General features: G+C 35.0%; 1 protein-coding gene and 1 pseudogene across 1 annotated transcript; both read right to left on the bottom strand.

The window, feature by feature from the left end:
* Positions 1-1,021: 1,021 nt before the first annotated feature.
* On the bottom strand, positions 1,022-9,927 carry LOC120212768. Its single transcript, XM_039210963.1, has 6 exons — positions 9,713-9,927; positions 3,187-3,396; positions 2,424-2,541; positions 2,137-2,199; positions 1,478-1,592; positions 1,022-1,065 (listed from the first exon to the last, which is right to left on the bottom strand). Exons 1-6 carry the CDS (start codon positions 9,925-9,927, stop codon positions 1,022-1,024), a joined length of 765 nt encoding a protein of 254 aa, XP_039066894.1.
* On the bottom strand, positions 9,580-24,965 carry LOC120212767 (annotated as a pseudogene).
* Positions 24,966-25,842: the final 877 nt, after the last annotated feature.

The following is a 25,842-nucleotide window of genomic DNA, read 5'->3' as shown; positions in this document are numbered from 1 at the left end:
GGGTTAAGATGGTCCTAATCTAATCCATGTTTTAATTATAATTATGATAAGGACACTCAACATCTTCGTAGGGGGAACTCTATTAATAGGCTTGTCCTTCCTATATATTATATTATATGGTAAATTATACCCAAATCACTTAATTATAAGTTAGGTAAGAAATATGTCACTTTTTTTTGTTACAAAGAAAGGTTTAATTAACAGTTAGGAGTCCTCCTCCTCCACTTGTCCAAGTCCAGTTGGAGGAGACGATACATATCAACTGGCGGATGAGCGAGTTCTGACTGAGTAGGAGTGCCCGTGCGTCCAAGTAGTGCTAAGGCATCGGCAACACCGTTAGCTTCACGGTGAATATGCTTGAAAGTGATTTGCCACTGACAATGCAGGAGATCCCGGAAACGACAGACCAAAGTTGGTTCAAAAGGGGAAGAAGGTGAAGAGAAAATCTGAATAGCTTCTTTGTTATTCATCTCGACTTCTATGCTTCTGAATCCTCGAATCCATGCAACCTCTAAACCGTCAGCAAGAGCCCAAAGTTCGGCATGGAGAATGGAACAATGCCCCAAGCTACGATAGCACTCATCAATCCAATCTCCTTCGGAATTGCGAAGGACGCCGCCTCCTCCTGCTCCCATTGTATTTTGATTCACAGAACCGTCGATGTTGAGTTTGGTAAAGCCATTAGCAGGAGGCTTCCAAAATTGAATTCCGTTCCTCTAAATGGTGCACTTGGGTCCGGACATGTGATTTAGTCTTTTTTGAAACATGCCATTGTATCCTTACGATTGAAATGTATGTCTCATGTGACATGGTATAATAACATTTGTTGTCTTTAAATTTACATATTCTATTAAATTTGTCTTAATTGAAAACAATATAATTAATTTAATTCATTGTATTTAAAAATTTCATCGTTTTAGTCTCTCTCTTTTTTTGCGCTATTATCAAATCAAGAGAACTTATCTGATTAAAGTAGTAGTTGGATAAAGATATTCTACCATAAAACATTAACAAGTTATTATTAATCATTCTGCTCCGGAAGTTCGCCCGTCACCCCGCCGATGGCTGTGAAATAGCATCACGCAGCTTTCAATTTAAATTTCCAACGCAAACATCATAAAAGACAGAGTTCTCGTGCTTAGTAAATTTCAGGCACCATAAATAAATTTAAATTCAAGCTTCATTTGTTAGTTGTTACAATGATCAACAACAGAAAATATATTCAATAAACAAAATCAGAAACTCGAACAACATCCGAGGGAAAAAACTCAAAAATACATAAAACTTGAACTACAATACTAAGTATATTTTGACTAAACAAAAAACAACACATTCCAGTAAACATAATTTAAAATGCAGGCTAAAAGATAGTATTTTTAAGTAAAACTTGCAATTGCACGAAAGAAACAACAGAGCACATCTCTAAACCCCAAGCTCCGAAAGGCAACTTTAAAAATATTCAAAGATAAATTCTAACCTTGGTATGAAATGCCATCATCATAGTCCCTAGGAATCATTGGAGGTGCATATGGAGAAAGATTAGGTTGAGCTGCAAAATGGGTACGCTTTCCCGGAGAATCGGCAACTCTTTCCTGAAAACAAACGCAAAAGATATTCCTAAGCATCTTTTGGTCCAAAACATGGTCATAACTCGACATATTTACTTAATTCTATTTATATCAACAAAATATTATCATGAATTGGCAACTTTGAAAGATATTCTTTTTACTTAAATCTAATATATTCCAAGTCTAAAAATTAATTGATGTAGAAAATGTTTTATCAGCAGACATAACGAATGCTCCAATGCAAATCTTCCAACAGAAGCCTCAATGAAAAGATGGAAAGAAAACGATGAAAATGCACCCTACTGTGATTCAGGCATACTGTAATGAACATGCCACAAGAACCTAAGATAATCAATAAAAAAATCCAGAGAAACAGCTGCTTCGCCAAGGTACTAATTAAATCTCCGTTTAACATCTCTACCATGAAAATACAAAATACTATCTCAATTACCTCCATACGATCAATTAGCTTTGCTCCACATCTCTTCAGATGTTCCAGAGTGATGATTTACCTTTTAAATGATATCTGATAACTTAGCACACAGAAGAAAGAACCAGTAAATAATACCTTTTTGTCTTTACTTTTCCTGGCTATATTAAGTTCTTCCTTCCTTCTCTTGCTAATTTCCTTCTGCATAAAGCATAAATGAGAACAAGTGCACACATTCACTACACACACGTGCACGCGGAACACGTAGTACAATTATGGTATCATCCCAGCAAAATATGACTAACTCCAATAATTACAGCCTGACTCATTGTAGAAGCATTTTAAGTACACTTAAGAAATATGTTCTACATGTGGCATAATATGTAAGTCAAACAGTTGGCTGATGAGTTTAAATCTAGACTTACGGGAACAGTAAAGCTTACAGTCATCCATCTGCACCTCAAGGCGACATCCCGGACAGTCTTATTTTGTAACTGCAAAGCTATTTTTGCGTAACGAATTATGCTCGACTCTGATGCATATCTGTGAGATGTCACTCAGAGAGTTAGAATTAAAATTTGCAGTCTCCCAGTTCCAACAAAAGAAAGAACTATAAATAAATTAGGCTAATAATGAGCTCATTCGGCAAAATGTGGAAAAATAGCAACTGGATTATCTAAAACAACTAAAAAAGAATTCGGATAAACACAATGACATTCAACAGACCTCTATCTCCATTAAAATTCCTACAAGGAACAATGATGGATATAAATATGTTGCTCCTATGCTTATTACCAGCTGAACTATTCCATTCTCTTCCATTAATAAGCTTAAACTCTGTGGTATGCAGAGTGACCAGGGATTTAAATAGCCGCCGGCTATCAAAATAGCATCCATTATACAGTAGTAAAGGCACCATTCGAAACCGTTATTTCACAACCACGAGACCGCAATCGCACCAGCTATTGCTGCCATCGCGAAAAAGGCAATACAACCGAAAATGGCAACCGCGATAAATGTTACGCGACGGTAACATCAATTTTACTATTTCCTTCTTATTCCAACCAGTTTGAATCGATAAAAATCACATTCCCAAAAGTTAAAATTCAAAATTAACAAAATAGAATTTCACCAAAACCCCAAAATTCCATGCCAACCAAAAGAGAAAAAAGAGTAAAGAAAGCTCACTTTTTTAACCCGTTTTCTAGTATAGCGTGCTCCTCTAAGGTCCAATCTAAGGAAATAACAGGATTATGCTTCAAACCCGAACCCGAGGTCTCAGGTTTAGGATTCCCGTTGCTCAAGTGAGCTCCATGAAAAGAAGATGACGCGTGATTTGCTTCCTGTTGATGGTTCCCGATGGGTTCGCCATTAATTTTAGATTCAAAACCTTCCTGTCTTCAGAATAAAATGGAAACACCAGAGACAAGTTGGTTCCTTCCCGCTAGCTAAGGAGTTCTCGCCAGGAAAGAAGCAGAACCTAGATTAGAAAAAGAAATTTGTTAACAAATTGTGAGAAATAAGAGAGAAAATTCAAAGATTAAGAAAGAAAAATAGAGTATGGGGTATTATTAGACTGAAGGAAGCTCCTTTTTTTCCTTTTTTTTTTTGTAATTGTAATTTGTGTAAGCAAAGGGAGTTGAGAGATAGAGGGTGTACGGAAGGAGCATCAATCAAACTCCATTCGAAGTGATTTGAAGTTTTCCAAAGTTCAAAGGACAATTCTTTTCATTATTAACTTCATCTCTTCGAGAGAGAGAGAAAAAACTATTTCTTTCTGTTATATATATATATATATATATATATTTGCTATATTTATTTTTTTGGACGACTTGGGGAAAATATAAGGTCAAATTCTTTTATTTAGGCCTATATATCAGGAAGAGTTTATTTTTTTATTTTTTTAATCATTATATTGTCAAAAAAAATTTATTTAAATAAGAATTGTGAAATTTATTAAGTCGATTTTTTGTTAATTATTACATTATATATAGTTTATAAATTTAATTTATGTTAATTAATTTAATCATTTTAAGTTTTATAATTTAATTAAATTATCTTTATATTTTTGAGTCAAGAATGAAATCGCAAGATTCAACATTAAACTAAAATCGATCAAATTAAAATATAAAAATCAAATCTATAATTTATATATAGTATAAGGACAAATATAAGAATTTGATCAAAATATAATATTTATTAATTGTAGTGTTTACCCCTTGCGTTGTAACAACATTAATATTTGATCTTTTATTTTAAAAATTTTAAAATCATCTTTAAGCTTTTATTTATTTTAATTAAGTTCCCTTTGATTGTTTTAATATTTTTTGATAAATCATAATTTTTTTAATTTAATCTTTTAAATTTTTTAAAAAGTTTTTAAAAAACTCCTTCAACTTATTTTACATAGACCTAGACCTGACAAGCTTGACCAAAATCCGATTATCAGAATCGATTTATCTGACCCAATATTCGATATTAAATCGAACATGATGATCAAATTTGATTCGAATCTTGAACCATACTCAATCCAAAATTTAGTTGACCCAATATGGATCCATATCCAATTTGACCCGAATTGAAAACAACCTGAACTGAAATTAACCCAACCTGAACCAAAAGCAATCTAAATCAAAAAACCCAAACCGAAAGCAATTCGAACTGAAAATCTATATATACTTGATTAGACTTATAACCGAATTAAGCCTAAATGATAAGATTAACCCAACCTAAAAATCAACCGAACTGATATTGATCTAAATTGAAAAACAACTGGTATGATAGTCACCCGACCCGGAATTGACCCACCCAAAAATTGACCCGACCGCTACCCAACCATAACTGATTTACCATACACCCGAATTAAATTCAAATCAGACTCGATCCGACCTGAATAAAATTAAACCGAATATAATCTATACCTGAAATAATCTAACTCGAAATGATCCAACACAGACCTGATTAGAATAACACGTTTGCCACCTCTACATAGACGCTCCACTGAATATATATATATATAAATGTTAAACCAAAATTTCTTATTTAAAACAAATAATATTTTTTTTATAAGAGCAATTTCGAGTCTCCACAAAATAGGGCAGAAATTAAGTTAGTTGACAATGCCTTGTTTGATTTTGAATTGACTTGAAAATAAGTAGCTTCCAAAAATGTCTTCATTTGAGTTATGGGTCTCCATAGTTGTCAGATTCCCAATTATTGGACTTTCTTTTACAATATTTTCTGCATTAACTGTCCTTGTCTTTTGTTTGAGAGTTGTATAAATTATTGGCATTTCATCAAAATATTTTAACATTTGATTTCCCACTTATCAAATGACTAAAAAGTACTACATCTAATCATTTGAAATAATACCCCCACGACATGGATAAAATTAAGATTAAATACAAAAAGAGGTAAATATATATTAAATTTAAAATTTATATAAAATGATTTTTTTTAAAATATTATTCTATCAAAGAAATTTAAGAGCCTCTCCCATCCAATAAATGATTTCCTCTCTCTCCCACCATGCAATGAATTTAAGAAATCTGATGGTCTAATTACATTTTATGTCACTAGTAGTTTCGAAATCAGTGTAATCAGAAGTTTTTGGTTTAATTGTTTTAAGGACCCCACCAGTTTCAAGATTAACAAAATCAAGCACCGATTCAAAATTTCCTGATTTAATTACCTTTTTAAGACCTTTTAATATTACAATTAGGTGGCGTTTGGTTGGATGAAATCTCTTGGAATTGGTGGCCAATTCCACCACTTTCCCATGTTTGGTTCAAATTTTTTCAAGGGAATTGGAATCTCTGATGGAATTCAATTCCATCAAATGAGGGAAAGTGAATTTCATCTCATAAAACCAAAGTAGGATGTTTTTCTATGAAAATTGATATTTTCTTGTCTTTGGATTTTTGCATAGAACATTTTCTATTGTTTGATTTTTTTTTTCAGAAATCAATTTATGAATTCCATTTTCATTTTATATGAAAAAAATGTGAAAGAAGATAAGAATTAAGTTATAATACCGACGAGCACACTTGTTCATAGACAGAGTCGGGGGTATTTTCGTTTCAATACTTCAAGTGGGTAAATTATTTGTTTCGATAGGTCAATAGGGTTTATAACTTGGGATCTACGAAATTTTTTACAGCAACGGATAAACTCTTCACATCGAAGTGACGAGTTCGCTTGAATTTTTTTTTATTGATCCCAAGTATGTGGGTCCCATGTGGGCCAATATTTTAATATTTCTAACGAGATTCGTCACGTTACTTGAATTTTAAAAACTATCAGTTGGGCAACAGGTAGAGTTTGAAATTAAAAGAAAACAAATTTTGAAAATCATCAGGTCGACGTAACGAGTTTCTCCGAATATAATTTTAAAAAATATTAAAAAAATTAAATAATACAAAATAATATAGTGCATAATAAAATTTATTTATATTTTCGTAGTTCTTAACAATGTCGAGGAGTGGTTGAATGATAATGGTGTGAGGCTCGTCGAGTACGTCAGGGTCGTTTGTCTTGATAGTCTTCGTTTTCATATTTGTTTGCTTCTTGAAGAGGTGTATTGAACATCACTCAACTTTGAGATGCACCTTCGAAATACGGTGATGGGTTAATGGTATTTGACGTCATCATTGTCGTCATTAACTCGACTTAGCTATGTTGTTAACCATATATAATATGATCCCATTCACCCTTATCCGCTTCATCGGTCGAAGATACTTGTGTGCTTTGCATTGCATCCCATGAACCTCCAACCTAATTCGCTTGAATCTTCGTCGAAGCATGATATAGAGAATAAAAACCAAAACTGGTCTATGATGCAAAAAAACCCAACAAAAGCATAATCAAAAGCAGAAGTAGAAGACAAAGATGATGATGATTCCTTGGCCTTTCATTGTTCACATACCCTCTCTTCTGAAGTCAATAAATATGATTTCTCATTTGTTTGATAATTTCAGAGGTAGGGATAAATGTCAAAAATCAAGGTCAACGGGTGTAATATCGTAACATATATGGACTGATAAATGATGCTAATTTCATTGCTCAATGTAGCCATCATGCTTCCTCGACCAATTATCTTTATGTTACTACGTGTATCAATTCTATTGAGTGTGTCCATATCAAATATTTGCGTAGAAATCGGTTGATGAGACTCAATTTGTCACAATACTCTATCTGTTGTGTGAATCTCAACAATTGCAAAGTGTAGCAGAGGCGTAACGACACACCATAACTCCGACCCTTCAAAAACTCTAAGTGGCAATACCAGGTAGATCTCACCATCATAATACGAGATCCAATAAAACTGTAAACATTAATAATAAAAGTTAGTATAAATCATTTTTTAAAAAATTAATTAAATTTTATTAATCCCTAAAAATTAATATTTACCGCAAGTCGACCAACGATATCGATTCTCATTTGTATATCCTTTTTAGTTGCGCCCAACAACTTCCTCTCGGTAATTTTATGTCGCCATCTACGTAATATAAAAAAAATAAAAATTTAAAAATCCCAAAAGATAAAATAAAAAAATTATTAAAAAATCATGTTGAAAATTATCTTGCAACGAGAGAAAACTCAATCGGGGTTGGTGTAATTGGCGTAAAAATGGGAACCGGTACAACGCCCATGATTGTAGCAGGACTAGACAACCCGCTACATCCGTTTTTTGACCTCGTTCGACGATTGAAGCCTTGCAAAGTTCTCGGTATAGGGAAGCCAAAATCATTGAACCCCAACTAGTGTTGCGACACTCAATAAATTTTCCAATATCGGAAGATATTGAACGTGTGTCAACTTACCAAATTTATCTGGTAACAAATTCCTTCAAATCAATTGGAGTAGATACACTCGGGCTACAAAAATCACCTTAGCCTCAATATAGTCGTCCATCACTTGAATTTTGGGCTCCAACCAAGTGATATGTGTTCGGACCCTCTAAGACCTCTAATGGTGGCATCTTTCCCAAAATTTGGTGAACAATTCCGAATCGGTCGAAACTATTATGCCTCACTACTACCACACCATTAGGCATTAATCGGAACACCGAGTTGATAAGCGATATCTTCCAACGTAATTGTCGCTTCACCACTCAGAAAATGAAAAGTATGTATCTTCGGCCTCAAACGTTCAATCAGAGCCATAATCAATGTCGAGTTCATCTTAAAACCACGCAGAAATATCGCTGGTACAACCTGGATTGTTGCAAATATATAATATTTCGTTGATGTAGATCTCTCAGAGTCATTTCTCGTTGATGAACGCTCTGTTCTTCTTTCGGACCGAGCTCGAGGGAAGAATTATGAACATCATCGAGGCATAACATTTCTTCGTGGGTAGACATTTTTCAAAATATTCGAATTACTCTCAATTTTTTGTTTGATGAAACAAAATAAAAACATAAACCCCAAACCCCTATTTACAACCTAAAAATTAAAGACCATAAACGGTTAGTTTTTTTTCTCAAAAATCCCACCAAAATCGTCACTTGAGGTGACGAGCTCCATGTGATCGTTGTAGTTGCCCGTTGTGCAAGGGCTACAAAAGACTAGTTTTTTAAAATTCAAGGCAAACTTATTACATAGACATGACGAGTTTATCGAGATTATTTTATTTTATTTTTATTTGAATTATTTAATTAATATAAAAATAATATTCTCAGTGAACTCATCACGTCGAGGTGACGAGCCCTATTAGGTATTAAAATATTAACCCACGTGGGACCCATATACCTAAGACCAATAAAAAAAATATTTTCAAGCGAATTCGTCATCTCGACGTGACAAATTTATCCGTTATTGTAGAAAATGTCGTAGATCCTAGATTAAAAACCCTATTGGTGTATTGGGCCAAATAATTTACCCACTTTAGTATTGGGCCAAATAATTTACCCACTTTAGTATTGGGCCAAATAATTTACCCACTTTAGTATTGGGCCAAAACCCCCGAGTTTGGTCGAGTACTCAATTTTTTTTTAAAAAAAAAGAATAGGTCCAAGCTCAGACCACACAAATTGCATCTTTTACTATTTAAAGATTTGATTTTATATTACTTATAGTGCTCATGAATCAAATCGAGGCTCACATATATTTTCTTAAAATAATAAAATATATGATATCATATTAATATTTTTAATTAAAATTAAATTAAATAAAAAAAACTTGAAAACCAATTTAATTGTGTTCAAATTAACCTAGCATACATACCAAAAATCTGTAATCAGAATCTGATGAGCTGAATCGATCGAGTCAAGTTAAAGATATATGGTTCTTATTTCATGTTGGGAAATAACTCATCTGTCTCTTATTGCTTATTAAAAGTGTTTTTGAGGCCAAACCTCAAAAAGTACTTTTGGAGCTATAACCGTGTTTGTATGAAGAGAAGTTTTAATAAAAAAATGTATTATTTAATTTAAAATTATTTTTATTATTAATTAAATAAAATATTTAAAAAAAAAATTGAAAGGCATTTAAAAAAAAGCAGCTTTCCAGAAATGAAATGTATAAAATGTTGAATCCCAACCTAAATATCCTTTTACATGAGAGCTAAAAGATGAGCAATTATCCAGCTAGACACCATATTTTTGTTTCATTTCGGATGCATAGAAATAAAAATACGAGATTTTTTAAGCACATTTGAATTTACAAGTACTTCTTTAAGTGAAAAAAGAAAGGCAGATCAAGCTGGGTCTAACCTGGGAGAACCTCTCCCTGTAATTTCTAAATGCTTACATGCTGTATCAATCTTCACAAAAATGGAGACTGGGGGGCCTTCAACATCAGGAAAACTCTGCACAAACAAGATGTCAAATATGATGCAAATTCCACTGATATATTCAATAATATGTGCAATACACTCTAAGCAAACACTTAAATTACTCAAACGTGTGCAAGTATCTGCTACGGACATGTTTATTTATTTTTACTTTTTTGCTCAAGTTTTGTGTATTTAGAGGGTAATATCTTCAAATATGGCCGCAGGAACAGATGATTTCCCCCGACACTACATAACCAACAGTTCAAGTCTTGAAAATGTGTCATTGTCCCAGAGCATGTAGTACCGAGTCCGCTAGACCCAAAATTTCAATATGAATATTTTTATACATTCTTTTTGCATCAAATATACTGTTTACGTAAAACGGAATATACACCAGACAGTAGTTACCTAGGAACAGACTTGAGGACAATGGAGGTGCAAAAATTGGATGAATTTTTGGACGGCAAAGTGATCTTTATATGCCATCAGAAAAATCCACCATAAACTTTCATGCTATATCCAAACTAGGAAATCCGGATAGAAAATACTGGCTCCAAGTGCTGTCACCTTTTATTTCCGTGAAAGTAGGTAGGAAACGTTGCCGACTTACTCAATACTGCGATCTACGCAGCCTCTTCTCTTGGTTAGCTGATTGAAACAAAACATGAGATTACTACAGGTTACTGTCAAGGTGAACCAATCAATGGAGAAACAAAACAAGTGATGTCATGCACGTCAATTGTCTTACTATATGGATATACACATTTCGCATGCCACTCGTTTAACATAACTTAGCAACGGAGATGATAAATTTGGTACGTTCAACTTGTTACTATTCTCATCCAATCCATTCAAAACAAGAAGATTCTGTCAAAACTATGTAATGCAGGCAATGTGATAGTCAAGAAAAGTCATTGCAAGAACAATATAGTATCTCCCCATATGGGGTTCACTTAATGAATCATATCAAAACCACTGTGCTCCATTTAAGACTGCATATCAGCAACCAAGTAAAAAAGAAAGGGTTATACGTATCATGTCTTAACTCACATCTTGTCACATGGGTAATTGGATACTTGCTTTCACATGTTCGAGCATGATAACAGCATTAGAATTTCCAATATAAAGCACCTTCATTTTTTCATCAGAAAAAAGGACCAGAAAAAAAAAGCAAAAATTTTCAGGATTCGTCTCACAGTAGAGAGTTGAATTCACATATAGCCTCACTCATAATTCCGTAAATTACTAACCTTGTATAAATATTTCTTTCTGAGTTTAATTGCAGTGCACACACATCTTTTCACATGGATTTTAGACACTTATCATTGAAAATCTGCAATAGAAAAGCAAAGAAAAACAATTGAAATCAAAGCAAGAATTCCAGCTGTCCTAAATAAAGAATGGAAAATCTTCCCCATTTCAATTTTGAAGTTCTTTCTACAGCAGAAAAATATCATAAAAAGGTATTGATAGCAAGCATTTTTCCTTTGGAAAAGTTGTACATAGAAATCAACCCTTCCATCAAAAACATTTCTCACACACCCGGAATTTATTGGCATACACAACAGAAAGAAAGACTTTAAAAATAACAGGTTATACAGGAAATAAATCGGCCACAAATATACAAATTATGCACTCACTCAAAACCTGAGTTCTCTGGTAGGTTAAATTTCATTTAAGCACAAAAATAGTTTCTATGAAAATTTAGTATGGAACCAACTTATAAAAAAATCAAGCAACACAGGTGAGATCCCCCCAAGTTTCACTTGTAAGGTTCAATATAGCTATAGCTAACCACTGTCCAAGTGTATAAAAGTCAAAAGTATGGAAGATAACAAGAGAACATGGGAGAGAGAAAAGTTAAAAGGGAAAATAGATTCCGGCGAGGTCTGGAAGGCTTTTGTCGATAATCTTAGCAGGAGAGTTTCTCGGCGAGAGCTTAGGGATATCTTTTCGTCCCATGGGACTGTGGAGAGAGTTTTCATCCCGAAAGAAACTAAAAATCCAAAATACAGATTTTCCACTTTCGCTTTTGTTCAGTTTGAGAGGGAATCTAGTTTGAAGAGGGCAATCGAGATGTTGAACGGTTCACTGATAGATGGGAGAAGGATTTCTGTTGGAGTTACTAAATACAATGATGCTCGTCCAAGGATTGTGGCAAACAAGAGTCCAGTTAAGTTGGTTCCAAATTTGTCCACAGCAGGACCTCCTAAGTTGAAAGAGGTAGATTTATCCAGTAGGAGTGTTAGAGATGATAGAACGTACAGAGATGCTTTACTTACTGAGGTTACGAGGATGAATGCATTGGAGTATAGGGAGAAATTTTCTGAAGGGAGCCATAGGGAGAAAACTAAGAAGAATGTATTGGAAATGTATATCCCAACCGAGGGTCGGAGTTGGGTCAGAAGATCTTTAACGGGGATTATTAAGCTCTCTCTTGATTTTAAGTCAGTTTATGAGTTTTTCCTTAGTAACGGTTATGAAGTTCAGATTGCTGGTTGGGGTTATGCCCGTAATTCCTGTGCTATCATCTTCAAATCTCAAGAGGAGATGTCGGAGGCATGGACAAAGAAGAGAGGTGTAATAGGCTTCTGGTTTGACAGATTGACCCCTTTACTGAATGAAGAAGGAGTGCCAATGGCTTTCTGCCAGCTCGAGTTATCTGGGGTGCCTCTGTTATGCTGGGATGAATCTTTTTCGATACGAGTTGCTGGGAGATGGGGGAATAACGTAGAAATTCATGAGTCCACAAAGAACAGGGATGATCTCACGTCTGCTAGAATTCTTATGAGAGTTGCTAGTCCTTTTGATGTTCCCGAATTTATTACTCTCGGCTCCTATGGTAGATCGTATAGAGTCTCCATTAAAGTTGGATCACCTAGTGAAGATTCAAATCCTTTTTTTAAATTTTCTCCGGCGACCGGAACATTTGGGGAACAGTTTAGTGAGACGGGGTCTGAGGAAGGCGATTATAGGGGGAAGTCAGATTATAAGGAAAGTTCAGTCAAATCAGCTGAGACGTTCAGACAAAAGGTTGACTTGTGGATTGAAAAGGGCATGTCCTTTGGTTCATAAGGTACTGATGGGGAAAAACATCTTCCAAGACTTACTAAACATGGGAAAAATATTAATGAAGGAGTGTCAGATGGTCAGAACGTTGGGAATATCAGAGGTGACTTTGCAGGTCTGGGTATCAGATTTTCAAAAAGTTCGACTGATGGGCCAGAAGCCCAATCTGAGGACTTTGAACTGGGTGGTTTGGAGGCTTCTAACATAATTCCTTCTGGGCCAGCGTATACAATCAATAAATTTGGTAAATTGGTCCAGAACAGGGGAATTGCAGAAGCAAGCTGTGTCAGAAAACAATATAAGGGGTTCTGCTCTATTCCAGGTTCGTCTGGCAGTGCAGATCTGGAGGTTAATAAAACTAACTCTAAGCTGACAGTTCCTAGTTCAGAACTATCAAAGAGCTTATCAAGGGGCAGAACGAGGGTGGTGCGTAGAAGTTCCCTTTCTACAAAAAGTGAGCCTCTTCAGAGGAGGGAAATGGCTAGCTTTAGAAGAGTCTACAGAAGATGTAAGGAGAGGAATTACTGGTACGGGAATGATCAAAAAGAAAATAATGCTACAGAGGATGTGATAGGTCTAAAGAAGGCTAATGAACAGGATTATACGACGGTTCTCCAGATTACTACAACATCAGAGTCTAATTTACGGGGCAGTGAGGTTCCAAATTTAGTGGATAAAGCTGGGGCCAGGAGTTTGGTTGAAGAGTCTGAGGGTGGTGTTGAGGAAAAACATTTGTCTATCTACAATTCTGACACTTCTAAGAGAAGGGCAAGAAGAATTCTGGTTAGAGAAGCTTTAGAACATGTCAATATTTATACAGCATCTTCTTCAGGTTTCTCGGAAATCTTGGATGAAGCAGTAGCTACATGGCAAGTTAGTCAGATTCTGGGGGTTTCTTTTACACAGGGGAAGGAAGCTTTCTTGGATAAAATTATTGAGCTAGAGAAAGGTTTGAAGGTGGCAAACTGAGTTGCCATTTTGGGGAAACTAGATTATTCATCAGTTTTTATGAAGGATAAACTAGCTATAATTTCATGGAATGTCAGGGGTTTGGGAAAAAGAGAGAAACAAAGAGCAGTTCAGAGATTAGTCTCCAACTATCATCCTTCTTTTCTTTGGTTACAAGAAACTAAAACAGAAAACATCCACAGGTCTTTTTTGAGAAGGAAGGGATTGAATATTTTTCAGGGGGTTATTGAATCTCCAGCTACTGGTTCTTCAGGGGGGTTATTATTTTGTTGGGATGAAAATGTGTTTGAAATGGAAAATCACAGTATTAACAGAAGATTCATTGCGGTTATAGGGAAATTCAGATTTAATCAGTTCGGAAGTATTCTCATTAATGTTTATGGGGACCCTCAGTGGATGAAGAAAAAGAAAGTTTTTTTGAAGAACTGAGTGTGTTCATTACTGGACAGGATCTGCCTGTTTGTGTTGGAGGGGACTTTAATGTCTACTTGTGTGAGGATGAGAAGGTGGGCAGAGCTCAGAACAGACTTTCAATGATGATTTTCACTCAGTTTATTCAATCAACAGGTCTAATTAATCTGCCTTTGAATGGGGGAATGTTCACTTGGTGCAATAACCAAGATGATCCGACTTTTGTTAGGTTGGACAGGTTTTTTGTGGACGGACAATTTTTGGATGGTTTTCCCGAGATAATTCAGTCACTTATTCCTAAATCTATTTCAGACCATAATGCTATTCTTTTACAAGATGGCAGAGTTGATTGGGGGAAAAAACCTTTCAGACTATTTAATTATTTGATGGAGGAAGAAGGTTTTGAGGAAATGGTTTGTCACACTATAGCAGATTGCAAGAAGGATGGGAGAAAAGCTGGAATCCTAAGTGTTTTGAAGAAGTCTAAGGTTGCCATTAAGAATTGGACAGGGCAGAAAAATCAATTTCTGGGAGCCTCAATCTCAGATTTGGAAAGGAGAATTCACAAGTTAGAGGAGGATGTTCAGATGTTGCAGGACAGCTCGGTTCAAGGGAAAATCGAGGAGTTACGTAATTGTAGATCAGAGTTGTGGAGACTCCTTAGAATTGAGGAACATATTTGGTATCAAAATTCCAGAAAGAAGTGGATTAACGATGGGGACCGAAACACTCGATTCTTCCATACTTGCGCTTCAGTTAGAAGAAAACGGAATGCGTTGAATGCCTTGTTAATTGAGGGGAATATTACTCATGACCCAGTTGTAATTAAGGCCACTGTTAAAGAGCACTTTTTAAATATTTTCAATAATCGGTCTACTTTGGATGTGGAAGACATTGGGTTGACGTTTCCTATAATTTCCGTGGATCAAAACATTTTTTTAGAGAAGGAATTTTCAAAGGAGGAGGTTTGGGAGACTTTAAAGTCTTGCGATAGTAATAAAGCTCCGGGGCCCGACGGATTGAACTTGGGATTTTTTAAAAGGTTTTGGTCTGTACTTAAAGGTAACATCATGCAATTTTTTCACAGATTCCATAGGGGGGGAAATTGGGAACATGGTATTAACCACACCTTTATCACCCTTATTCCTAAGGGCTCTAACATTGGAAGTTTAGATGATTATAGACCTATTAGTCTAGTAGGAGGTGTATACAAGATTCTTTCCAAGTGTCTGTCAAGGAGGATTAGAAGCTGTATGGGAGATATCATCAGCCAATCACAATTTGCTTTTATACCCGGTCGGCAAATTTTGGATTGCTCCCTCATTGCTAACGAGGGCATTGATTATTGGAGGAAGAAAGGGCTAAAGGGTTGTGTTTTTAAAGTAGATTTCAAAAAGGCTTATGACACGGTTGATTGGCCTATCTTATTCAAGGTGATGGAAAAAATGGGATTTGGTTCGACTTGGATTAGTTGGATCAGGAAATGTGTCTCTACTGCCTCCATTTCAGTGTTAGTCAATGGGTCTCCAACCGAGGAATTTTCGATGGCCAAGGGACTAAGACAGGGGTGTTCACTTTCACCTTTGTTATTTAATCTAGTAGGGGAGTTGTTGAATTTATTAATACTGCGGGTTGTTTCTGAAGGACTATTTTCTGGTTTGACAGTTGGTAAGGTGGAAGGGTCTTTCAAGCTCACACATTTACAGTTTGCTGATGATTTAATTATCTTCTGTGGAGCTTCGAAAACACAGATAATGAATGTGAAGAGGGTGCTCAGAGTTTTTGAGGTTATGTCAGGGCTGCAACTTAACCTAAAGAAAAGCAGTTTGTTTGGTATTAATATTTCCCAAGAGGAGGTTCAGACCTGGGCAACCTCTATTGGTTGTTCGGTTGGGAGTTTCCCCTCTAATTACCTAGGTCTCCCATTAGGGGCAACTAAGAATGCATCTGCTATTTGGGAACCGGTGGTGCAGAATTTTCATACTAAATTAGCGGGTTGGAAGGCTGCTACACTTTCATTAGCAGGGAGACTGGTTTTGATCAAATCGGTTCTGTCCTCACTGCCTACGTATTTCTTGTCTATGTTCAAGATTCCAGTTTTAATCCTCAAGGCTCTAAACTCGATCATGTCTAATTTTTTATGGGGAGGGGGAGGGGGAAATGGTTCAAAGAAGATTCACTGGGTTAAATGGGATGATGTATGTAAACCTAAGAACGAGGGTGGTCTGGGAGTCCGGAATCTGACTAGTATGAATAGAGCATTGCTAGGGAAATGGTGTTGGAGATTTGCAAATAAGAGACACTCTGTTTGGAGGAATTTTATTTGTAGCAAATACAACATTGATTCTTCAAGGTTACTGTTTGATAGCAAGGTTCCTCCTCAATCTTCTTGGCTTTGAAGATCGGTGGTTAACAATCATTACAAACAAGACTCCTTTGGCTCTAAGTTTCGAAGTTTGTGTAGTTTTTATGTTGGAAATGGTAAGCTTATTCGTTTTTGGCAAGATAGTTGGGCTGCAGATTATCCGCTTCAGTTTCTTTTTCCTAGATTGTTTTCGGTTTCTTCTAATAGATCTGGTAAACTTTGTGAGTTTGGGGAATTCCTTCCTTCTGGCTGGGTTTGGGATGTTCAAGTTAGAAGAAATTTAAATGATTGGGAGGTTGAACAATGGTGTAACTTGGTGAGCTTTATCTCTCCCTATTCTTTGTCTAAAGATTCCAGTGAAATTTTACTTTGGAAAGGCAGTGGGGATGGTGTTTTTTCAGTCAGTTCTTGTATTAAAAGTTGTGCTTCAGGATCAGATGATGTTTGCTTCTGGAATAACATTATTTGGAGAGGTTTGGTACCCCCTAGAGTTGAATCTTTAATGTGGCAGGTTGTGCTTGACAAGCTAGCTGTTAAATCCGAACTGATCAAAAGAGGGGTTCAAGGTATCGAGGATGATTTATGCCTTCTTTGTAAATTGGTTGAGGAAACTTCCACGCACTTATTCTTTACATGTTCGGTTGCATGGGCTTTGTGGTACAAGTTTTATAATTTTTGGAGATTTAGTTCTGTGCTTCCTGCTGATGCAAAAACCTTTCTTACTGCTTGGGATGAGTTGAAATCAAATTCTTCTATTTGGGCTTTCATTCCTGGGGCTATCATTTGGACCATTTGGAAGGCCAGAAATTTTATTGTCTTTGAAGGGGGAAAGCTTGATCAGTTAGAGTTATTTTTCTTATCACGAGTTAGGCTGGCTTCTTGGTTTCTAGCTAAGCACAAGGACGTTTCTATTCATAAGGATTCCTTGATTATGGATCCTTCATTAGCAGATTCCTACTCGCCCTACAACTCTATAAAGTCTTCCTCATTCCCTTGGGGACCTCCCCCTTCTGGTTTTTTTAAATTGAATGTGGACGCAGCCGTTAGTAGTGACTGGAAGAAATCGGGTATAGGAGGTATTTGGAGGGATCATTCAGGTTCAGTCCTAGGTTCTTTTCAAGAGCCAGCTGGTCCGGGACCTCCGACTATGATTGAACTTAAAGCTATTCAGAGGGGTATTTCATTATATGCTTCTGCTCAAGGGAGGGTCAAAGATAGGCTGATTGTTGAGAGTGATAGCAGGGTTGCAGTAGACTGGATCAACAATGTCAATTCATGCCCAGGTGTTTATGCTTTCGTTGTTAGTGATATTGTTGACAATCTTAGATCTTTGGGGGGTTATAAATTGGGTTGCTAGGTCAGCTAATATGGACGCCGATGCTTTAGCAAAGGCTGGAATATGCTAATTTTTATGTTGTTTGCTGTTTCAGTTTAGCATTTGATTCCTGTTCGGGTGGGATTTATATACTGTTGTAAGGGTTATTTCGAAGAGATTTATCGAGGTTGTAATCTTATTTTCTTTTATGAAAATCTAAGGCGCTCTTTTCCTCCTTCCAATGATTAAGGAGCTTTCAAGATCCATTAATCAAGAAGGAGGTTTTTAATGAGGCCTTCTAATCTTATCAAAAAAAATATATAGCTATAGCTAAAAGCGACATTTCAAAGGTGAGGCATCACTTTGATCAACATCATATCTATCAGGCATGTTTTCCAAGTTTTTTTTTATATCTTGTAGAAGAGAACAATAATACTCTTCAACCTTTTTACAGAAAGGAAAATTAATAATAATGCATCTTAAGAAAAAAACGTTTTCTACTTTGGGTAAATTTAATAAGCCCTACTTCAGAGGGGTTATGAATAGAATGGATACTCAAAGCTGTGCATGTGTGTAAAGACAGAGGATGATAGTATAACTTAATAATTTTAAGGGACTTACCTTTATCATGTCATCTATTGAACGGGTTTGCTTGATGATTTTTTGACGGTTCATGATAAAAATAGCAGCTACACAATATACAGCCAAATTTTCATCTCCTTTCCTAACTGATGAGACAACACTACGTAATTGGAGACTATTATTTTTTGCCAAAAAACTCTTTGTCAAACCACAAAAGCGATCCGATGCTGACAATGAACGTGAATGTTTTGATTGTAGGTCACCCTTTACGCCGTCATCTTCATTTTCTGGGTTTTCTTCTTGGATTTCTTCCCAAGAATCCCTAGGAAGATGTAAAATCAATGCATCTAGACAGATGTCCTCTAAATTGCAGGTGGTAGATTCATCAAAATCAGCAGCCCACATCATCTATATTGAGGTTGATATTCTTAGTGCCAATCTCACCCAAAAAAATCCAAAAGAATATGCAAAAGTAAAATATAGTTTCATGTTTATCATGAGAAACTCTAGAGATATAAAATTTCTTTTCTCAACTTCCTTAATAGGATAATACTCTGTTTTACAGAAACCATGCTCATCAACCGCACCTCAGACTTGAACTTGACAATAAAATGAGGTGGGGAAGATCAAGATCTTGAGACTTAATTAAAATGAAAAACAATAACATGCATTACAACTATATAAATAGGTTAGTGGTAATCTCTGTCAATTTTTAGAGCAAAGGGAAATTTGTTGGAAATTTTAAGTAATTCCCTGTGGTCCTATTCGTTTAACTTTATATTGTAAAAGCACCCTCATAGATGCAGTAGTCAAAAGTCAAACCCCACAAATTGGTTTCAGAACCTTCATACAGAAATACCATCAGTCTAGGGTTTGAGTTAACTAGGTAAAACAAGCATCACTGATCAAAATAGGCAGGGCTCCTCATGGAACCGCAATGGTGAAAAAGAAGGGACAAAATACTCCAGAAATATGGGCTCAATCAAGAGTGAAATAAAGAAGATAATAGTACCAGTGACACTAATAGGCAACAAAATTAGTGCTAGAAGCTTTCCACCTTACTGTTGTTAACCTTGTGCTCAACCTGTTGACTAGTATGCCCATTAAAATTCTATCACAATGCTTTATTGTTTCCTAGATGTATTATAACATAGTAGTACCAAAGATTGCAATAGTTTGATAGCATCAAATGAGACTACGGGCACAGACCTCCCACATACGAAGAGACTCATTGAATGATAGCTCTCGCCGAAACAGAACAAGCAGCATAGGAAATGCAAAATGAAGGCTTTCAGCACCTATATTTGAGAGGTGTGCAAAAATTTCCCTGTCTGTGAATTCCAAAATATGCCACAGTGCTTGCAGCTGCTTCATCACTCCAGTCGGCCCGTCAATCTTAAAATTTTCACGCTGGAGGCGTATGAAAAAGAAGTGCAAGTATTAAAAGCATAAACGATCAAGATTAACATATTCACTAAGTAAATTACCATTCTCCTAATGAGCATCTCAAAGCACCAAAATGCATCTGCATTATCCTCAAAGAGCACAACAAAAGGAGACAGCAGGTCACTCATACCTAAGATCAAAATCCAAGCAGAACAGATAGCATTAGATGTTTAAAACTCAAAACCTGAAGCTGGATCATTCACAGCTTTGCACCAAATAAATAGCAATAATAAGAGAAAGGTTCAGCAAAACATGTTACAAGCAGAAGGCTAAAACCTTGACAATAACCAGTTGCAGGATCAACCCATGCATAAACAGCGAGAATATCAGCCATTCTAGCTAAGTTTCTTGTATCCTTATAGAAATCAAGATGACTATCTGTTCTGACGACATCAACAACTGAGAAAACAGAAATCCTGTCAGCTATGAAGAAAAACAAATAAACAGTATCCATCAAACGGAATAAAAAAAGAAAAAATGCTTTAAACTGCAAAAAACAAAAGTTACCTATTCGGTGCAGAGTCCAAAGCCATTCACTTACTCTTTCTTCTTGGGCAGCCACTTCTTGGGATCTGGTTGCATTCATCAATGGTGGTTTTGGGACACTTGATATGCTTAATCTGTTCACTGTTTCTGTTTTATAACTTACATTGTTGGGACACAGAGCTGGCTCAAAGGCATCAGAATGGGCCACCAATTCAATGTCAGTATTACATCGACGTGAGATATTTTTAGAAAGTGAGGATGTAATGTTTGATTCCATGATTAAATCAGCATTGTTATTGATTCGAAAACTATGCATATTATCATCCTCAAATATCAATTTATATCGGGCAGAATACACTTCCTCTGCATCAAATTCTTTCTCATCTTCACTCTCCTCAAACAAATCTGTTACTGGTAAGAAAGGAAAATCAAAATCATATTCAGTTATGAATTCTGACCCATTACAGTCTCCCCCTCTTTTAGAGGAACAAGGACCACATGGACCAGAAGTCGATGAAGAACAAGAATCATATGCAGCACTCTCAGCATTTTTCCTGACACTTGTAAGGTCACCAGAATTTCTAATATTCAGTCTTTGGTCAGCAGACGACTTATCAGAACAATCATTACTGAAATTGGAACATTTCTCTCTTTTACCAGTACCATCAGGGGAAGCTTCTCTACTCTTAACTTTTACTTCCTTGGACGGATTCCTCATATCCATAACTTTTGAACCCACAGGATATGCAAGTGAACCAGTTCCTATGCTTGAATGCATTGTCTGGCATTGCTTTATAAGGTCCTTGTACCGTTCCCTGCATATTTTCCATACAGCTGTTAAATATTTAGAAGTCAGCAAAACAGAGTCTTGATCTGAGAACAAAGGATAGTGGAATACGCAAAATTCTCAGCACTCTTGAGAAATTTTCTAAAAAGAAAACTTTAACTATTAAAATAAAAAATTCATCAATTCTAGAAGCATAGCATGCATCTCTACAAAATGCTTAATCAAGAGAGCCTTTTCCCAAAGGAATATATATATATATTTCTTAAATAGTGCTGAGGTGTATCCTTCTAGCCAAAGCATAAAACTAAAAGTTCTAGTCAAAATTCCTTTAATCTTAAGTATCCTATCTGTATTCTCAATGCATTGCAATTTGAGCACTTTTTCCAGCATTTAAAACCATAGTATGTTTTTTTGTTTAAATTTATTGGCATTTGAAGGAATTTATAGCTTGCAATAGCAGATGAAGAGGATAAGGATAAAATACACACATTATACCTAAATAATAAAAGCAAATAAGGATAAAATTATAATCCTTTACAAAATGAGCCTCTTAAAAGGTAACCTAATTGGTATAAATCATACCATAACAAATAAGACATCTCTAACAAATGACAACTTTCAGTCATTTGCTTGGATCGCTATTTCCTACATACGACTATGAGCATATTTGTCTATCTGCTGACAATATAAAGAGGAGAAACAATGGACAGTGCAGATACATTATTAAAAATAATGTTGATTGAAAGCTAACTATGGTTGACAAATAAGTATGATTACATAAGAATATTTAACTGAAAAAAGATATTCAGTTGCTTTGACATGCAAGCAGAACAACCTAAGAAAGGGACTCACAAGGAAAAGATTATTAGAATATAAAATGGAAAAGAACAGGACTAACCTCCGGGCTGTCCTTAATTGCCTTCTGTCATCTGCAGTGCTCCCCAATGCATAGCAACCTAGAAGAAATTCCCAAACTTCTGGTCTTATAGACGGATCAACCCCCTAGCATCAATGAGACAAATTGAGCTTAAAGTTTTGCACCAACTGCAGAAAATGTGAGTGTGTGCATACAGACTTGGAGGAGAGAGATATGTGGAAAGCAAATATGGCACTAACTGAAAACAGTCGCAATATCACCTAAAATCTTAAAGCTAGTAAAGGTAAAGAAGGTGACAAGTTCACTATATGGAACCAAACAAAATGAGAGAAGTTGCACTTGTATTTTCTCCTCTTATTCAGTCATGCAACAAAGCTGAGCTCTGAAGCCACATTGGACCTCCCACCTCTTAATTATGAGCTAAGATGTCATATTATATGAGATATGGGCTGATTAATGAAGCACTCGTGACTACCTAGAACCAGTGAAACCAAGAATGAAACCAAGGTGCATATAAAAGATGGAAATATGATAGCAAGCATCATGAATGCAAACAAAACAAGAGAGAAGTGACATTATGCCGAGAGGTCACTGCAGAACAAAAAACAAGCCGATTTCTAGAAGCCAAACCCAAGTGTGTTTAGAATTTAAGAAAATTTGAATCAGAAATGGAACAGGTTAAAGCGGGCATCCAAGCAAGACAACAACTAATTCCAAACATATTAGTCTCTTCACATTTTGGCACTCAAAAAAATTAAAAACTTCAAGAAACCAGTGACATAAAATAGGCATGGATATAATTACCATAATAACATGAAAATACACGCAAAAAAGAAAACAAAGTCAAGTTTGATTATCATATAAGGTATTGACAGTCTGACACAACCTATAAACGCTGGGACAAGTTAATACCCTCAAAATTACCCAATTGTCATCCATAGACCCTGCTAAAATTTTAGTTCCATATAGTTCAGAAAGGCATGAAGTATAGATATTTTCATAGGTTGAGGGTATATATAATAAGCATTTGCATATAAACATGCAAAGTTGAACATGACAAAGCTTAAAATAAATATTGATCAAATTAGAACGAAAGGAAGAACAATGATTGGCAGACTCTTAACTTTTGGTATTATTTATTTAACTTTACTAACAAATGGGTCCCTCAACTATACTCCAATTCTCCAATTGGTACTTAAAGTTTCTTTTTGTCAGAGCAGGTACTTAAACTATCATTTTATCTCATTTACCCCCAAAGGTGTAAGGTGTCCAATAAGAACATGCCACGTGCCACATTCTTATTGGCTAGTAATTTTTTGGGGGTAACAAGTTAATACTTTAGGTACCACTTCTGACCAAAAATACTTTTTAAATACCAATCTGAAAATTAGGGTATAGTTTAGGGGTCAATTTACTACTAAAGCCTATTTATTTCAAAAACAAGGAAACAAATCTTTGAGCATATCAGATCTCACCATGGGCCACAATCAAAATCCATTCCTGCAAGTACAATAGCAATACCAACAGATTTCCCAAAAAAAATAAAAATAAATAAGAAAGCATGAAATAAACAATCTAGTTGAAACAAATGTTTGGAAAAAGAAAAGGGAAAGAAAAGATAAGACATACCCCCAGAATAATCAACTTGAGTGCTTTCTGAAAACCAGAAACCTTCCCTTTGTCATCAAAAGTGGCCTGCCATTTCTCTGGCTTAAGCATCTTGCCTACCTAAATCATAAGTACTGGCTTTATCAATATGGTAATAGATAAAAAGAATCACCGTAGCCATACCATAATCAGAAAATGGGAAACCAAAAAAGGTACATTTTTGTGGAGATCAATTTGTTTCAAAAGCAATGAAGCCCCTTTCTTCTCTAGTTATTGAAATTAACAAAATAGAAAATGGAGAGAGTCGGTAAATAAACATTTTAAGACAAAAATGCTGCAATTTGTTTGAATTCACATTGCATGGTTCCAATTCAATTTTTCAGAGAGTATAAATTCTGAATATATATTAGTGTAAGCACAACGGTCAATGTTCGGACATGCAAAATTGTTTATCTCTTTTACAATTAATGTTTCATTGCATTTGACCGGCGTCAACCCTTCCCTCATAATTCAAACTTTTGTCCTTTAAAAACATACAAATACAATTCAACTATTAAAGGATCAACAATTCAACAAGGGTGTCAATCACTAATTATTTATTTCAAGCTTGCTCAATTTCTTAAACTATTGGAACCAAACATTTAACCAATTAAAGTTTCCGTTATTGTAATAATTTCCTTTCCTATTTTCAGGGGGGGAAAACAATAAACAAAAGAAAACCCTAGATTTTTCCCATGGATCTCATGTGATCAAAACGTTTGCAACTAAAACCTTATAAAACTTACACACTGTTATGATTCAATGATAAGAAACAAACAATATAAAGGAATTAAAATTGGATTCCACAAAAAACAAAATCGTTTCATCATATAATTTAACTGGTAAATATTCAGATATAAAGAATGTTAAAAGGAATAATCTTACAGCTAAAAACAACCTTGATGGAAGAATAGGGAAGGCAAGGATCTCCAATATCGCGAACGACCACCGCTTCCTTTTTTTCTCTCTCTTTTTTGTCTTTTTCTAAACCACCATTCACCCCCTCCCTCTTCCTTTTTTAGTAATTTCCAAACAATGAAGATATGATTTCACATAAAAATCGTATATGAACTATGGGTTTTCATAAACGTTTCCATTTGATTGATACGGATCCTCGATGTTTGATTGTTGATCGAATTCAAAACGCATTCAAAACCCGTTTCGAATACTTGACGAGAACAAGAGGCGAAGAGAAAAGGGATTTGTGAAAGAGTAGGAGTTTCTCATCCGTCGCCATTTCCACACGCACCGAGATTGTTTCTCGTTCCTTTTTTTTTAATTTATTAATTCGTTTCTCTGATTTTTCTCCAATTTTTTTGTTTTTCTCTTTTCATTTTCCCCTTTAGGGTCTTTCCTAGGTTTGATTTCTTATTTTTCAAGTTTATATTGTTTTCATTCCTTTTTCCTTTATTCTTGTTAATAGAAATGGCAATTCAAAATTTTGTATTTTGTATAAACAAATAATATAAATTTATTGAGTTGTTCTGACTGATTTTTAATTATTGATTGATCGATGAGATATTATATTTTAAATTTTAATTTTAAAAATAAATAAATAAATGAGTTTTAACTAAATTAATCGATAAATAAATTATATATTTATAAATTTAAATTAATTATTCAAATTGATTGATTTGAATATCATAATTATTTAAAAAATAATATTATTTTGTTGAGAAAAAATGTTATCTACAGCAACAACAACATTTCTTTTCCTATTGAGATCACAAATTAATTAATGTCAAAAGCAAAAGCAAAATAAAAATCTGAAAAAATGATAACATTTACTCTTAATTAAAACACCACAAATTTAATACTCCTTGTTTTTAGCAATTTTAATATCAAAATTTCACTTTAATTAGATGAAAAGTAGAAAAAAAATATTTTAGGGAAGTTTAATTTTTTTTCTTCTTATTAATATGGGGTATGTAAGATACTTTCAATCTTTTTACATTAAACGCTTGTACACTTAATATTTTCGGTGTTAAAACTCATAACTTCAAAGAATAACAATAATTTTTTTATCACATACGTTATTTGATTCGTGCTTTAAGGGGTGTTTAGTTTAATACAATATCATCTTTAGAAATAAAATTTTATAATGTAATAATATT

This window comes from Hibiscus syriacus, unplaced genomic scaffold (assembly GCF_006381635.1).
Source record: "Hibiscus syriacus cultivar Baekdansim isolate YM2019G1 unplaced genomic scaffold, ASM638163v2 tig00110015_pilon, whole genome shotgun sequence".
In the NCBI taxonomy this organism is placed as follows: Eukaryota; Viridiplantae; Streptophyta; class Magnoliopsida; order Malvales; family Malvaceae; genus Hibiscus; species Hibiscus syriacus.
Note: the sequence above shows the minus strand (reverse complement) of the source record. Positions and strands in the feature narration are given on the sequence as shown.

Excerpts from the sequence above, each read along its gene's own strand:
- LOC120212768 (XM_039210963.1), bottom strand. The coding sequence starts at position 9,927 with ATGTCCGTAGCAGATACTTGCACACGTTTGAGTAATTTAAGTGTTTGC. Across the intron at positions 3,397-9,712 it reads ACAGGGAGAGGTTCTCCCAG|ACAGGAAGGTTTTGAATCTA; the intron begins GTTAGACCCAGC and ends TTTATTCTGAAG. Across the intron at positions 2,542-3,186 it reads CTAGAAAACGGGTTAAAAAA|ATATGCATCAGAGTCGAGCA; the intron begins GTGAGCTTTCTT and ends GACATCTCACAG.